The sequence below is a fragment of the Accipiter gentilis genome, chromosome 11 (genome assembly GCF_929443795.1).
Source record: "Accipiter gentilis chromosome 11, bAccGen1.1, whole genome shotgun sequence".
NCBI classification, from domain to species: domain Eukaryota; kingdom Metazoa; phylum Chordata; class Aves; order Accipitriformes; family Accipitridae; genus Astur; species Astur gentilis.
This window is the reverse complement of record NC_064890.1, coordinates 4,134,077-4,147,994: the sequence shown is the minus strand read 5'-3', so window position 1 is coordinate 4,147,994 and position 13,918 is coordinate 4,134,077. Positions and strand designations below refer to the sequence as shown.

Here is a 13,918-nt window from a genome sequence, read left to right as displayed (position 1 = left end):
CCCAGGGATGTCCCAAGCCTCCCTCCTGCTTTGGTGGGGGCTGTGGGTGAAAACATCTCCCTTCACCATGAAAAACCCTACAACAACCTCAGATAGAGAAACATGTCAAAGAATACCCAGTTTACATGCTGGTCTCGTAGGTGTTTGGGGTTTCAGAGCCAGCCTCCTGGCACGCAGCCATGCAGAGGGCCAAAGCACTGAAAAAAAACCTGGTGCAGGTCTGGAGATCCCGATGGGAGCTTCCCTCCAAACCAAGCACGACACCACAGACCCAGAGAGGTACTGGTGCTGCCAGTGAATTATTCAGGAGCACCAACTGCAAAGGAGGATATGATTAATATTTTAATATCTGTTTAATATCTTCAGAAGTGATCTGGATGATGGGATCAAGTGTACCCTGATGAAATTTGCTGATGATACCAAACTCAGTGGGGGAGCGGACGCTTTGGAAGGGAGAGCCATCCTGCGGAAAGACCTGGATAGGCTGGAAGAGTGGGCTAACAAGAACCTTATGAAGCTCAGCAAACACAAATGTAAGGTCTTGCACCTCGGAAAACACAATACAGGAGTGCAGCACAGGTTGGGATCTACCCGGCTGGGGAGAAGCTCTGTGAAAAAGGACCTGGGTGGACAATCAGCTCAGTGTGAGTGACCAGTGTGCTGCTGCGGCAAAGCAAGCCAACAGGATGCTGGGTTGCACCAACAAGGGCATCCCCAGCAGAGATAAAGGAGTCATTATCCCGCTCTACTCAGCGCTTGTCAGGCCACACCTGGAACACTGCGTTCAGTTTTCATCCCCGCTATACAAAGAAGCTGTGGACAGGCTGGAGAGGGTCCAGAGAAGGGCCACAAAGATGACCCAAGGACTGGGAAGCCTGCCCTATGAGGAAAGGCTGAGAGAACTGGCTTTGTTCAGCTTTGAGAAAAGAAGGCTTAGGGGAGACCTTATCACCATGTTCCAGTACTTACAGGTGGCTACAAAGAAGACGGAGACTCCCTTTTTACAAGGAGTCACGTGCAAAAGATGAGAAGTAATGGGTACAGGTTACTCCTGGGGAGATTCTGACTGGACACAAGAGGAAAATTTCTCACAATGAGAACAATCAGCCGTTGGAATAATCTCCCCAGGGAAGTGGTGGATTCCCCAACATTGGACACTTGTTAAGATTTGGCTGGACAAGGTGCTGGGCCATCCTTAGACCATGCTTTTGCCAAGAAAGTTTGGACCAGATGATCCTTGAGGTCCCTTCCAACCTGGTATTCTGTGATTCTATGATTAAATACAAGTTACTTCCTAAAATCCAGAGCAAAAGAAAAAAGTTATTAAATATGACAGTGCGCAAGATGTGGGAAACCACTTGGGTTCCTTCCCAACCTGGGCCTCCAGGTTGTCTCTCCATGAAGCACGCAGATGAGTTGTTGTATGGACTGAAAAAATGACCCAGGTTAAAAAAAAAAGAAACAACAAAACAAACCCTGATTAATTCTGGTGCCCAGTGCTCAATTTGTAATTGCTTTCAAATGGGACTGTTGGTCAAAAGCTAAATCTGGGTGCCACTCAATCATCCACATTTTCATTTTAGTTGTTATTTACTTTTATTTATCTGTTTACTGTTATTTATGGTGATTTTAATAGCTCCTTCTTGGAAAAGAAAAAAACTGAGCCCCGCCCCCAGCATCTAAAAACTGGCAGAAATGTCAAAACGAGCTTCCTGGGAAGTTTAAGTATACAACGGTCAAATATTCAGCTGATAAAACGGAGCAAGGAAGGTTAACTCTGCTACCTGCCACAGGGACTGGTGCAGGAGCCAGCACAGGATCAAACCCCCCTGGGTTTTCCTAGATCCCTTTCCCAAGCACACACTGCCGTGGGGCCGGGAAAGGAGATGTCCCCACGGTGCTTCCCCCGGAGCCCCACAGCCCACCTCAGCCCCACGGGGCTTCCCCCTGAGCCCCCCTCAGCCCCATTCAGAGTCTCCTTGATCCCCACAGCCCACCTCAGCCCTACAGGGCATCTCCCTGAGCCCCCCACAGCCCACCTCAGCCCCACAGAACATCCCCCTGAGCCCCCCAGGGCATCTCCCTGAGCCCCCCACAGCCCACCTCAGCCCTACAGGGCCTCCCCCAGCCCCATTCAGAGTCTCCTTGATCCCCACAGCCCACCTCAGCCCCACAGAGCATCTCCCTGAGCCCCCCACAGCCCAATTCAGCCACACACGGCATCTCCCTGAGCCCCCCCCCAGCCCTACAGGGCCTCCCCCTGAGCCCCCCTCAGCCCCATTCAGAGTGTCCTTGATCCCCACAGCCCCCCTCAGCCCCACAGGGCCTCCTCCTGAGCCCCCCTCAGCTCCGTTCAGAGTCTCCATGATCCCCACAGCCCCACAGGGCCTCCCCCTGAGCCCCCCTCAGCGCCATTCAGAGTCTCCTTGATCCCCACAGCCCACCTCAGCCCCACAGAGCATCTCCCTGAGCCCCCCACAGCCCACTTCAGCCACACACGGCATCTCCCTGAGCCCCCCACAGCCCACCTCAGCCCTACAGGGCCTCCCCCTGAGCCCCCCTCAGCCCCATTCAGTGTCTCCCTGAGCCCCACAGCCCACCTCAGCCTCACGGGGCCTCCCCCTGAACCCCCCCTCAGCTCCATAAGGCGTGTACCCTGAACCCCACAGCCCACTAGCTCCAGGGGTTGTCCCCCTCTAGACCCCACTGGAACCCCACGGCCCGTCCTCCCCACGCACGACCCCGCCACCCACCCGCGCCCGCGCGGCCCCTTTAAGAGCGCGGCCCCGCCCCCCGCGGTCGCTGCCGGGGCCGCGGCTGCCGCTGCTGACAACAAGATGGCGGCGGCGGGGCCGGCGGGCCCCGAGAGCCGGGTGCTGGGTTATACCCTGCACCGCTGGAGCAGCTTCTCTTCCACCTACCTGCCCGAGTGAGTCCCGGTCTCGGTCCCGGTTTCGGTCCTGGGTCGCTCGGCGCCGCGGCGGGCTGCCGGGCCTGCGCCGGGCCCTTTGCCGGGGCCTGCTCGGGGAGGCCGCGGCGGGCCGCGCTGCGGTAGCGGCCGCTTTTGGAAGTGGGGGGGTATGGTCAGCGCCGGCGGAGGGGTGCTGGGGCGGCCCGGGGCTGGTGAGGCAGGGTTTGTGAGGGGGAAGTGTTTTGTGTGAGGGAGAGGTTGGTCAGCAGGGTTTTTGTGGGGGGGTGGGTTGCGTGTGAGGGAGGGTCTGTGGAGCAGGATTGGGGGGGGGTGTGTGTGTGTGAGGCAGTGGGCAGGAGGATTTTGGTGGGGGGCTCTGTGGGGGAAGGGGTATTTATGAGGGCTGGGAGGGTGTTTGGGGACAGGGTTGAGCGCCAATGGTGGTGGTGGGGGGGTGTTTGGGGGAGCGGTTGATGAACAGATTTTTTGGGGGTGTGTGTCTTTGTGTGGGGTGGAGGATCTGGGATGCTGGTTTTTGGGGGGTGAGTAGGTAGGGAGGGCCTGGCTGCCAGGCTAGGGTTACGGGGGGGGGTGGGGGGGTGTGAGCACCAGGCTTGAGGGGGGAGGGCAGTGTGCATGGCGGGGTGAGTATGGGCAAGGGGGGATGTACATAAGGAGAAGAATCTGGCCCTAGATTTGGAGGGAAAACGGGCACTGCGTGTGGGAGAGGCTGGTCACCAGGTTAAGTGAGGAGAAGGGTAAGTAAACCTTCCCCCCCCCCCTCCCCCCCCCCCCAGCCCCACCCCGCAGATTTGGGTAAGTCAGGTGCCCGTGGGCAGTGTGTTTTTTGGCAGCCGGGCTTCCTCTCCTGCCCGTGACCTCTGAAATGCTGGAGGCTTGCTGGGCTACGGTCGTGTGTGGGTTTGGGGGAAGGGGGTCATCTGCTGCCCTCGTGTTCTGCTTTTAGGAATTTGGGGTTTGGCAAAAGGAGGCTGGAGGTGTGTTTCACAGTCATCAGTTTGCGCTGCTGCACTAATGTGAACCTGTCCCAAATGGGAGGCTTGGCTGTGTGGCAGTCCAGCTATGGCTTGTTAAATTCCTCTAGTTACTGAAAGTAAAATTTGGAGTGACTGTAATGTGGTCTAGGTGAGCTATTTTCAATACGCCTTTTCGATAAGTTAGCTTCAGTGTTGGAGGTCAGGAGGACCGTTAGGATTACTGCACTTGGACACCTTAGTCATTGCAGGCTGTAGAGTCTTGTCTAATCATTGATTGTGCTGAATTTATTAGCCTTTGATTGAAATGTCTTTAAGTCACCCACTATCAACAAGTGACAGGGTTGCCTTATTTGTTAATTAGTAATGTCATGAGTTATCTCTACTTCCTAAAATGAAGTGAACCTTTAAAAAAAATTTTTTTTCTGACTAAACTAGTCGTCGCATCTTTCTGTATATCTACTTTGTTAGACATTAAAAAGAACAGGTTTCTTTTCTAATTGATAATCTTTGGTGCTAATTTAGTAATCCCTTTACCCTTCTGGTTAAAAAGACTTGACTTTAAGGCATTTCTTTCAGGTCTGTCTTCATGCTTGTGATTTCTACCAGCATTTCTGGCTTTCAACATTGTGTTGAAGTGTTGGTCCCTGAATAGAAGGGTGGCAGGCCATTATTGATCTTACTGATGCTATATAAAAAGATAACACCATCTTTCTCCTTGATATTCCTTTCCAAGGCTCCCATTAGTTCTTTTTGCTACAGTCTTGTGTCAGGAATTAATGCTCACGTGGTATCTGCAGTGCTGCCCAAAGTCCTTAATGTCATTGCCTTCCATGATACAATTCCCTTTTCCTATAGTAGGGCCGGTGTTTTACAAATGTATGACCTTGCATTTGGCTGTTTTTTAAGATGATGTTTAAATGTGCTTATCATCAGTAAAAACAATTTTAATGGCTTTTAAGCAGTGTTCAATAATCCCAGCGATGGGGTTATTCTCCAGCATGCAGACCTTGGTCTGAGGGATGCTGGTCCTAATGCTTGCGTGCTGTCTTCTATGAAAGTTTTGATTTTGCTTGCTGTCTGCTGACTTTTGATTCACATGTTCTGGGAGAGAGCTTAACTGCAATCTGAAGTGGAAAAGGGAGGCTTTGACCTGCAATTTAAGATTAGATTCTTGAAAGGAGAAAATTTATAAAGAAACATATGGGAGGGTAGGTTTTTGGGGATGGAGTGAGGATGGAGAACTTTAAAGTTGCTGGGACAGGAGCATAACATACTGTGGGACGAACACACAGATAGAGCTAAAAATTGTCTTAGTATTTAATATGTGGAACAGAATTATGCTTTTCTGGAAGGATATTGGGAATTTGGTTATACTGTAGTTTAAATAAGTTTGCTAGCGTAACTGGGAAGAAACCACTTTAACCTTGAATTAAAAGAGGGACTCTGCCATAATGTATGTAGGAATACATTACTTTATTAAATAATGTTGCTTGTTGTTGGGAGCTATGGTATTGCAAGCAAAGTGCTTGTGGAAGAGGAACAGAGTAGATTACCCATGTTCTTTGTCAGCTAAGTACAACTTAAACACACTTCGTAAGCAGCTGTATGGTTTTAAATGTAAAACAAAGTAATGAAATATAAAATTTCCATTACTGCTGTCCAGGGAAAAATTAGATGTCTAGGAACTTAGATCTCATCTGCTTATGGGATGCTGAACTGATATTGAAGTTTTTCAGAACATGGAAATTGCCTGATAACTGCTCTTGCTAATTAAAAAACAAAAGTGTTTTTCAAAGACCTTTCTGGTCATGTTCTATTTTAGGATCAGTAGTCTATTGAAAAATACCAGTTTTCTTTCAATGACAGAGAATTTTCTTCTGGTGAATGCCAGCATCTTTCCTGTTGTGTTTGCTGGTGGTATTAGAGGATTAGTTAGTGCTGGATCCAATTTCTGGCTGTTTGACCAGTGCTGCTGCTACCTGCATGTTTGCAAAGACCTTTCCAAACATTAAATGAAGATAGTCCTTCTCTAGGCTGCCAAAGAATAGTTCTACTGTTTTTCAGACTGCTGGAGTTATCCTCTATTGGCTTGTAGCTGCCAGCAGGAAGACTGACTTGGATATTTATTTTAAAAACTCTGTGGGTAGAAGTGAAAGAGCTGGTCTAGTAATAGTGTCTAGTTCAGCCTGCGTTGTAGGGGAGGTTGTGCCTTTGGGAAGAAAATTGATCCAAGAGGAAATTTGTTCTTGAAACATCTGGCGTTTGCAGAGACACTCTGCCTGTGCAGAGGCAACAGTGTGTTGAGAGGCTTCAGCTTGTCCAACTTGGAAAATGTTCAACCCAGCACGTCGCCTGAGATTCCTCCATCAGATCCCTTCCTTGCCTCTCCGCAGTTCCTCCCCAAAGGAATGGAGCCATGTGGGAGGCTGCTCCCTGATAGAATGTCTCATGAGGGACCAGACTAGGGATTTCCCCACCACTAACAGTTGCTTCACACGAGCCACACAGACGAGTTCTGGTGTCTTTTGACATACGTTGGGAGAGAGAGACCTGGACTTTATTCCCCTCTCTCTTCTAGCCTTCTGCAGAAAGTGATGAGCTCAGTCACTTCTCTTTTTGGTCAAGGAGGGAGTAAACAATTTATAGAAGGTAATGTAGCCCTTGTTCAAACTTGGGGTTTTTTTGGTAAGGAAGAGAACCAAAAGCAGTTGCTGTGTGTTCTGAGAGAAGCACTTAATATCCTGATTTTTTTAATAGCCTGTTTTTGAACCTACTCCAGTTTGAACTGCCTGCTAAGGCAAATAAAAGGTGAAGTATTGTGCTCTTTGCCATGGCAGTCATGTACCCTTTTCTATTGCCGAATGCTAAGTTACTGTATCCTAGGACTGTGATTTCTAGTGGTTGCATCAGACTAGTGACTGATGATACCTTGTAGTTGGCTAATGCACTCGGGTGCTTCCGTCACTGTTTTGTATGGCTGAAATCCTACTTCAGAGACTAACAAGAGCTTTTTACTATGTTATGCTATTCGTGTAACTTTGTGAGGAAGTTTAATCCCATTTCTATTCCACAGTCATTCAGGTTTTCCTATATGGTATCTCTGTAGAAGATCAGTATATTTCCTAGATTTGACTTTAGGATTCTTATTGGTATTTTGTTCAATTATTTCTTGTGCTAAGGTCATTAGAGAAAGAATATAAAATAAGATTGGTGTCTTAGCTGATAATTAAATGCCATTAGCAACGTCCTCCTAATTGGTAGTCACTTTTTCATTGCAACCCATTTTCATCTATTTCACTGTGGACTTCAGTTATCCTGATAATTCCAGTCTCTTCTTGTTTGACGCCTTGTGTGGTACTGCATCAGATGCTGAAAGCTGGATGGGTCTGTCTCTTTCCTAGAAAGCAGACTGAAACAGAGAAAGATCCAGCTGATTTGTTACAATACACTTAAAATGAATGTGTGCGTTTTTGCTGTTTTTTCTGTATTTCCATCGAACCAGAGGAAGTAAATGAAGTGAAAGATGCTTTGATAGTAAAGTATGAGTGACTGGTAGGCTTCAAAAGTGAGAATGCAAATGTTGTTTGCTTTTTAGTTAAGAGGATGTGACAGTAAGTTCCTGCCCAGTCTAACCAAACATCTACTGCTGTATTGTGTTTACTCTGAAAGAGAGATGTACTCTCCTGTGTTTTCAAATCTAAGGATTGCAAAGCATTAGTAAGAAGATACTGAGAACGTGTGTAACAAACTTTTGGGGGTAAAGTCCATAAGGATTTAAAAAAAAAAAAAAAGCCTTAAAAATAACCTGAATTCCAGCTACCCTGTTCTCTGAGGTTTCTGTAACAGGAAAAACCACGTATTTGTGGCTAGTGAAATGTGACTCGGTTTTGCCTCCTACCATGTGAAACCGATGATTCACGTCTGTACCTTACAGGTTCATAAATCTTGTCATAGATGCATCCAGGTCTTCAAGACTCTCATGTTCAAGTTGAGATCAGTCATGACGAATGAAAAGGTTTGGTTTTACTGTTCTGTTTTCTGATACTGAGCTTTGTTTCCCTGACAAGGTGAAGATACCTTATGTTGAAGTCTCAGCAGTTTAGGGCTATCTAAACCAGACCAACACAGCAGACTAGCAGAGTGTGCTTTAGAGCTTCTCGGGCAGGGTGAACTGTGTTCATTGTCCATATGCTAGAAGTTTTAATGATATAGCTTATGTCTCATGGTCTCTTAAATAACTTCAGTTACGTAGCATTGATGATTTCCATTCTAGTTGTAGAACTGCTACTTTGGGTTTTTTTTCCCCTACATATAACCATGAATGTATTTTTTTAACTTAAATTGTCAGCGTTTATAGCTTTGAGTATTTTCATGTAGCCATTTCACTTTCCTTGTTCTAATTGCTTTGCCTTTAGATATGGGAAGATGAACACGCACACCTGTTGGCTATCTGTAATTATGTCCTTGTGATGTCTTTGCAATATCAGTCAATACTTTTAACATTTACTAAAATGAGCTAGGAATGCAAACACTGGTTAATGAAGTGAGCTGACTGACTCTGTTCCCCTCTGGTGAACCCTGTGTATAGAAATGTTCTCAGTTCTGCTTCTCGTCGTTTTCAGTGTCCAGTGAAAAATTTTTTTTTTCCCCACTTGTTGGTGTGGATTTTCTGGATGTTTCTAGACAACCTCATGTTCTGACAGGTATTTTCCCCCTTGCTTACATCACTTCTGTAGCCTAGGATTTTTCTCTGAAAGCTGAAATTCAGTACTTAAAAAGCAAAGTATTTCTGTAGAAAATAAAGTTACTTACAGATTGAATACATAAATATTGGGTGCTTCTCTAGTGTCTGATAAGGTGAAGTGTTGAGAAAGAAAAAGGTCAGAGAGGTGCAGGGAGTGAAAAAAATCACAAAATTATGAAGTTGTTCATTCCTTACATTGGCATCAGAAGTCTGATAGCCCTTGCTTCCCAGGTAAAAGCACAAATGCTGTAGTATGAGAAGAAATTTCTTTAAGCTGCAGTTAAAATATAGACATTATTTAAGAGATTAGACAGAGTTATTCACTGGCAGAAGGATGAAGGTGAAATGCTAATTGCTCTAGTTCCCTGGTGTGACTAACCTGGCAGAACCTGTATTACTCCGATGTTCAACCTTTTCTGGGATGGCAATTTTGGGGAACATTAAGAATGTAAAATTTTCATAGGAGGTGTTAACATCATCAGATTATGGATCATTTGTTCTGTATGTGGCTTTATATCCTGCAAGCTTAATAAAGGCTTTCAAGCTCCTGATTACTAATTACTTGCTTAAAGACTAAAACATTATTTCAAACAGACCATGTTTTCCTGGGATAACTGTTGTTACTGCTCAGACAGCATGTACAGTCTGTTTGATTTTTTTTTTTCATGGTAAAGAATATAGTTTCTTATTCTGTGCATTCATCTTGTTTTTAGCAGATTCCTCTTAGAATGCATGGTTAGGTTTATTGCAACCATTGATTTTATGATGTGATCATGATTTTTCATTTGAGGTTAAGTGGTATGTGCAGCATTGATTCCGTCAGTTATCTAGAGGTCAACATGTTGCAAATGTCCAAAGCAAGCCAGTGCTTGACTGACTTTATTTGCATGTTAATATAAGCTTCTGAACCCAAATGTAGTTTTGCTTTTTTTGACTATGGCCTGTTGAATTTTGTAGGAACAGCGGACTGTAAGTTCAGCTGGGTCGAAATTCAATAATATACTAGTTACTGGAAGGGGAGGAGGGAGCGATGAAGATGTAGAGTGGTTTGTTACCTTAGGTAGTTGCTATTTTAGTCATTACTTGAAACTTAGTATGCATAATCTTTGAGAAATTATTTCCTGGATCAATTTAAATCAAGGAGCACAACCATATATTTAAGTTGAGGATAGCAGCCTGCATGTCTGAATTTAAACTGCAAAAGCAAACTGGTTGATAGTGCTTGCTCCTCCTCTGCTGGTGTGTTCTGCAGTTCCTGGAAAATGACATGATCTTGATAATGGAGAAAAATTGCACACTGGTAATTTTGAGTTTGGTGTTTTCCTCAGTCCTCTCTGCCTTTTCTCCCCAGACTGACTGCTGGGTTCATAATGTCACTCTCAAGCACTGGAAAGGTGCCTGAAAAACATTGAAACTCTGCTTAGGACATTACCTGTAAATTTCTTGAATGCTTTTCTGTAGGTACATACTTTAAGCAGTGTTTGGCTCTTGTGGTAGCTATTTAAATACTAATTTGCTAGTCTGTTCTATATTTGAAAGTTGTATTAATAAAGAGGTGCTCTTAACACAGAGTGTTAAAATGGAAGAAAAAAATTTGGATAAGGTAAATTGATCTGTGAGTAAGGAATTGCTGAATGAGTTTCCACCCAGCTTTTTCATGACGGTGTGCTATTGCTAACTTTCATATTTTGTCTCCTAAAAAAACTGCTTTCTGGTACAGGGTTTGGAAGCTGTACCTATGAAAGTAATGTTGGCTTGGGAACTGGTGTACCCTTTAGCATGAATTATTTATATTGCCCCAAAATAAGGAATTATTCCATAATGTTGCTCTAGGGGCAGATGTTCCTGACTTGTAATGCAATTCCCCAAATAACCAGGACTTCATGACAGGCTGGTATTTCTTTATTTTCCCAGGTCAATATTTTGTTTTCTGGACTCCCTGAGTAGAGTTACATCATTAGTGAGAGACCTTAATTTTGAAAGGAAAGCTAATACGGTGAAGGTGGTCCCAGCTGGAACCAGGAGGCATTTTCCATAGATCTGGTGAAAAATCTCCATACCTGATGTTAGTTTGGGCATGAGGGGGCTTCATCTGTTTTGTTGAACGTAGTCTGCTTTAAATTCTTTTACAGGCATCATTTTTTTGGGTGAACTTTTTACTAAGTGTGAAGTTACAGTGCTGATGAACATTAAAGATGTGTTTATGGCTTACATTAGGAATTTATATCTTTACATGTAATCATTTAGTCTGTTTTTGTGGATTCCTCTGTTGAGTGGAAATATTACTAATACTGTGGCTTGTAAGAACATTGTTGCAATGCTGTGAAAACATGGAAGACCTAAATCTACTTCCTGGCCTTCATAAAATTTTTCCATGTGTGTGTTAGTCAAACAAAAATACTCTAAGGTTGTGATGCTTCCAAAATACAGCGTAGGGGATTGACATAGATGTGTGCTAGACATTGCTTTCTTCTAATCTTGTAATCTTGTCCATTTCCAAGAAAATGCTTTTGGAAATGAGAAGTGAGAGCAATGCAGTGCTGAAGTACTTTATACCACCAGTATTGTGGAAGATTGTGGTGAGTGCTGGCAGTAGAAGAGTGACTTCTGGTGATTGCTGGCAGTAGAAATCCCAATGTTCACAGACTGACTAAACTGTGTTTTGCCAGCAAGAAGTGAGGTTGTTTTTTTTTAAATGAAAACTGAACTTTGTTATAAAGTGGCTGTGGCTGGTGATGTCTTAAACTCTGGCAAATTTTACTACGGTATTTTTATTTATTGGCAACAAATCCAGTGAGATGAAGAATCTAATATCTTTGTCTTTTTCCTTGAATATTGAAGAGTAGAATTCATCCTATTCTTGGTCTTTTTATCAAGCCAGGGTTTCATTTCTGCCCAGGGAACCTCCTGGAACCTCACATAAGCTAGATTGCATGCATGCCATGTTGCTGGAGTTAGTACTTTGTGTATCACTTAAAAGAATGGATTTCAAATATCCTTGTGGCTTAGACATGTAAAAATCAACACTGAGTATGGAAAGTGGACAAAAGAAAAGGTTCAGGATAATATTAGATTTACTAATATTAGTTCACTAAGTTGATCAGGTGAAGCAGTCTTTATAATTGCTGATTTCATCAGCATTTCAAGTTATATTTTTTTTCAAAAAGTAGATAGACTTCAAGTACATGGAAAAGATCTGTTGTTTCAGTGATCTAACAATTCTTAAATTTAAAACCAAAGCTAGTGTGGGGAGAAAAATTACGTTGGTAATTTTTAAGCTTAAAGGTTCAGCACCACTTACCAGTTAAATTGCATCTGAACTATAATCCCTAAACATTGGGACAATTAGGCTGGTAATCATCTGTGATATGTGAAGTTACTGTGGTTACCAACATATGTACATAGGCGTGACTTTATTTTATTTTTTCTCCAATTTGTTTTTCTGCTGTGCTAGCACTGATATTACCAAAGTGAAACTGGGAGCTCTTGCTGCTAAGGATTTGGGTTGCTCAGTGCTGTGATACAGTCAAAAGTTTAATCTGTGATTTAGGGTTGTTGAGTGTCACTAGAATAGAAGTTATTTACCAGGCTCTGATAACTTGCTGGGAATTGACTATACTGCTGCAGTTTTAGTCACTATGGGTAACATTTAATTCCTGGTGCGTCAAGAGGAAGCACTGATGAATCAAAGATATCTATCTTGTTTAAAGAAGCCTTAACTAGAGGGGGGGGAGTGAAAAGGAGTGCTTTCTAACTTGTGTTACTGGAAATGTCTGCAACAGTGTAATTCTGTGTTTAAGGAGCAGTTTGGTTTTTAGTAAAGGCCTTTGCCTATCTTTGGGCTGGCAGTGATGATGGACAGCTTAAAAAAGTAAACTGTTCCTTGAAAGAAATAATTGAGAAACTGGTTTTAATAGAACTATTTCTAGGCCAGAGCTAAGTGATACCTGTTTGTTGTCCAGTATAGTCAGCTGTGATCTGATAAGTATATTTCTGTGGGGTGATTTCTAAATTCATCAGTTTATTTTTGTATGCTGTACTTGCTTAGCTATTTTACTTTTGATAGAAGTAAATTTATAATATACTGGATGTTTGTGTGAAACTCTGCAGCTGAGCAGATAGAAGCAAATTCGAGCAATACATTGGCAAACCTCATGACAGTATAGTATTTAAAATTGCACACCTGTGTACATGTTTAACTCAAGCTTTGTTTTACTATGCAAGAGGTACTCCTGTACTTCTCAGCATGGGGCTAAGAAGTCCTGTGTTTTAAAAAATGCAAAACCAAAAAAAACACATCCAAACCCCCCAAAACCTGTTTCCTCAATGTATATGCATACTGCATAATAATTGGGCATGTTTTACTGTGTTTCAACCAGGAAACTTTAATGTCTTCACATCCTTATGCCATTTTAAGCAGAGAACTTTTCCAATGGAAAAGAGAGAAACTTTATAACAAAGTCTAAAAAGCTTTTTTTGAACTGCTTTGGGAGAAAGCCATAGGTACATACAGCTTTTTAAACATCATAGCCAGGTGGTTTGAAATCAATGGTAGCTGCACTGAGTTTCTGGGACTTGCAGGAGAAAAATTTCTCTGATTCTTTCCAGATCCAAGGAACAGGGTTTTTATGGTGGTGTGGTTTGGGTTTTTTTTCCTCTTTTTTTTCTTTTTTTCTTGGTTAAGACTGTGTGTACATTCCAGTGTCTAGGCTGGGCAAGAGTGTCTCCGTTGATACTTCGTACTTGCTGGTGTGATGGTTCCATGTGTTTGAAATAGTTGTCCCACCATGCCTTACATCCTTCTGTAAAGGGGAGTTAGTGGAAATTTTAATCTGTGTATTCTAGTGGCTGTATTCTTACTAGTCTGTTTTGGGATGGTTGTAGGGGAGAAAAAAAAAAAAAGAAAAAAAGTGTCACATGAACAACCCTGAAGATCTTTGTCCATTTTCAGTCAGACTGTGTTTTCATAGCACTCCAAATGCTTTTTTGCAGCTTAATGGCGTGGTACCTTGGCAGTTTTCTGGAAGAGCAGCATCTGAGTTCCAAGTCCTCTTGGAGATGTGTGTGTCCTTTTCTACACAGCTGCTGTCTGAAGAGCAATTTGAATATGCCAAGCAAAGCTAGTGTTTTTGGATTTGTTTATTCTTAAGCACTTGTTCCTAAAGTCATGGATTTCTTTAACAGCAGCTTCATGAAAATATTTAGGTTAGATGCAAATTATAGCAGCCTTAAACCTAATTTGCAGTATATTCTGCAAAGTCATCT

General features: G+C 43.4%; 1 protein-coding gene across 3 annotated transcripts in view; it reads left to right on the top strand.

Moving 5' to 3' along the window:
- The first annotated feature begins 2,799 nt into the window (after window positions 1-2,799).
- MKLN1 (muskelin 1) overlaps window positions 2,800-13,918 on the top strand; it is a 106,194-nt gene continuing 95,075 nt past the window's right edge. For 2 of the 3 annotated variants that reach the window (XM_049814341.1, XM_049814342.1), the window contains exon 1: window positions 2,800-2,929. In XM_049814341.1, coding sequence (XP_049670298.1) covers window positions 2,838-2,929 — 92 coding nt within the window. In that variant the 5' untranslated portion in view covers window positions 2,800-2,837. Of the gene's footprint in view, window positions 2,930-10,699; window positions 10,719-13,918 lie in introns of those variants that run through there. The other variant, XM_049814343.1, reaches the window with a different exon arrangement.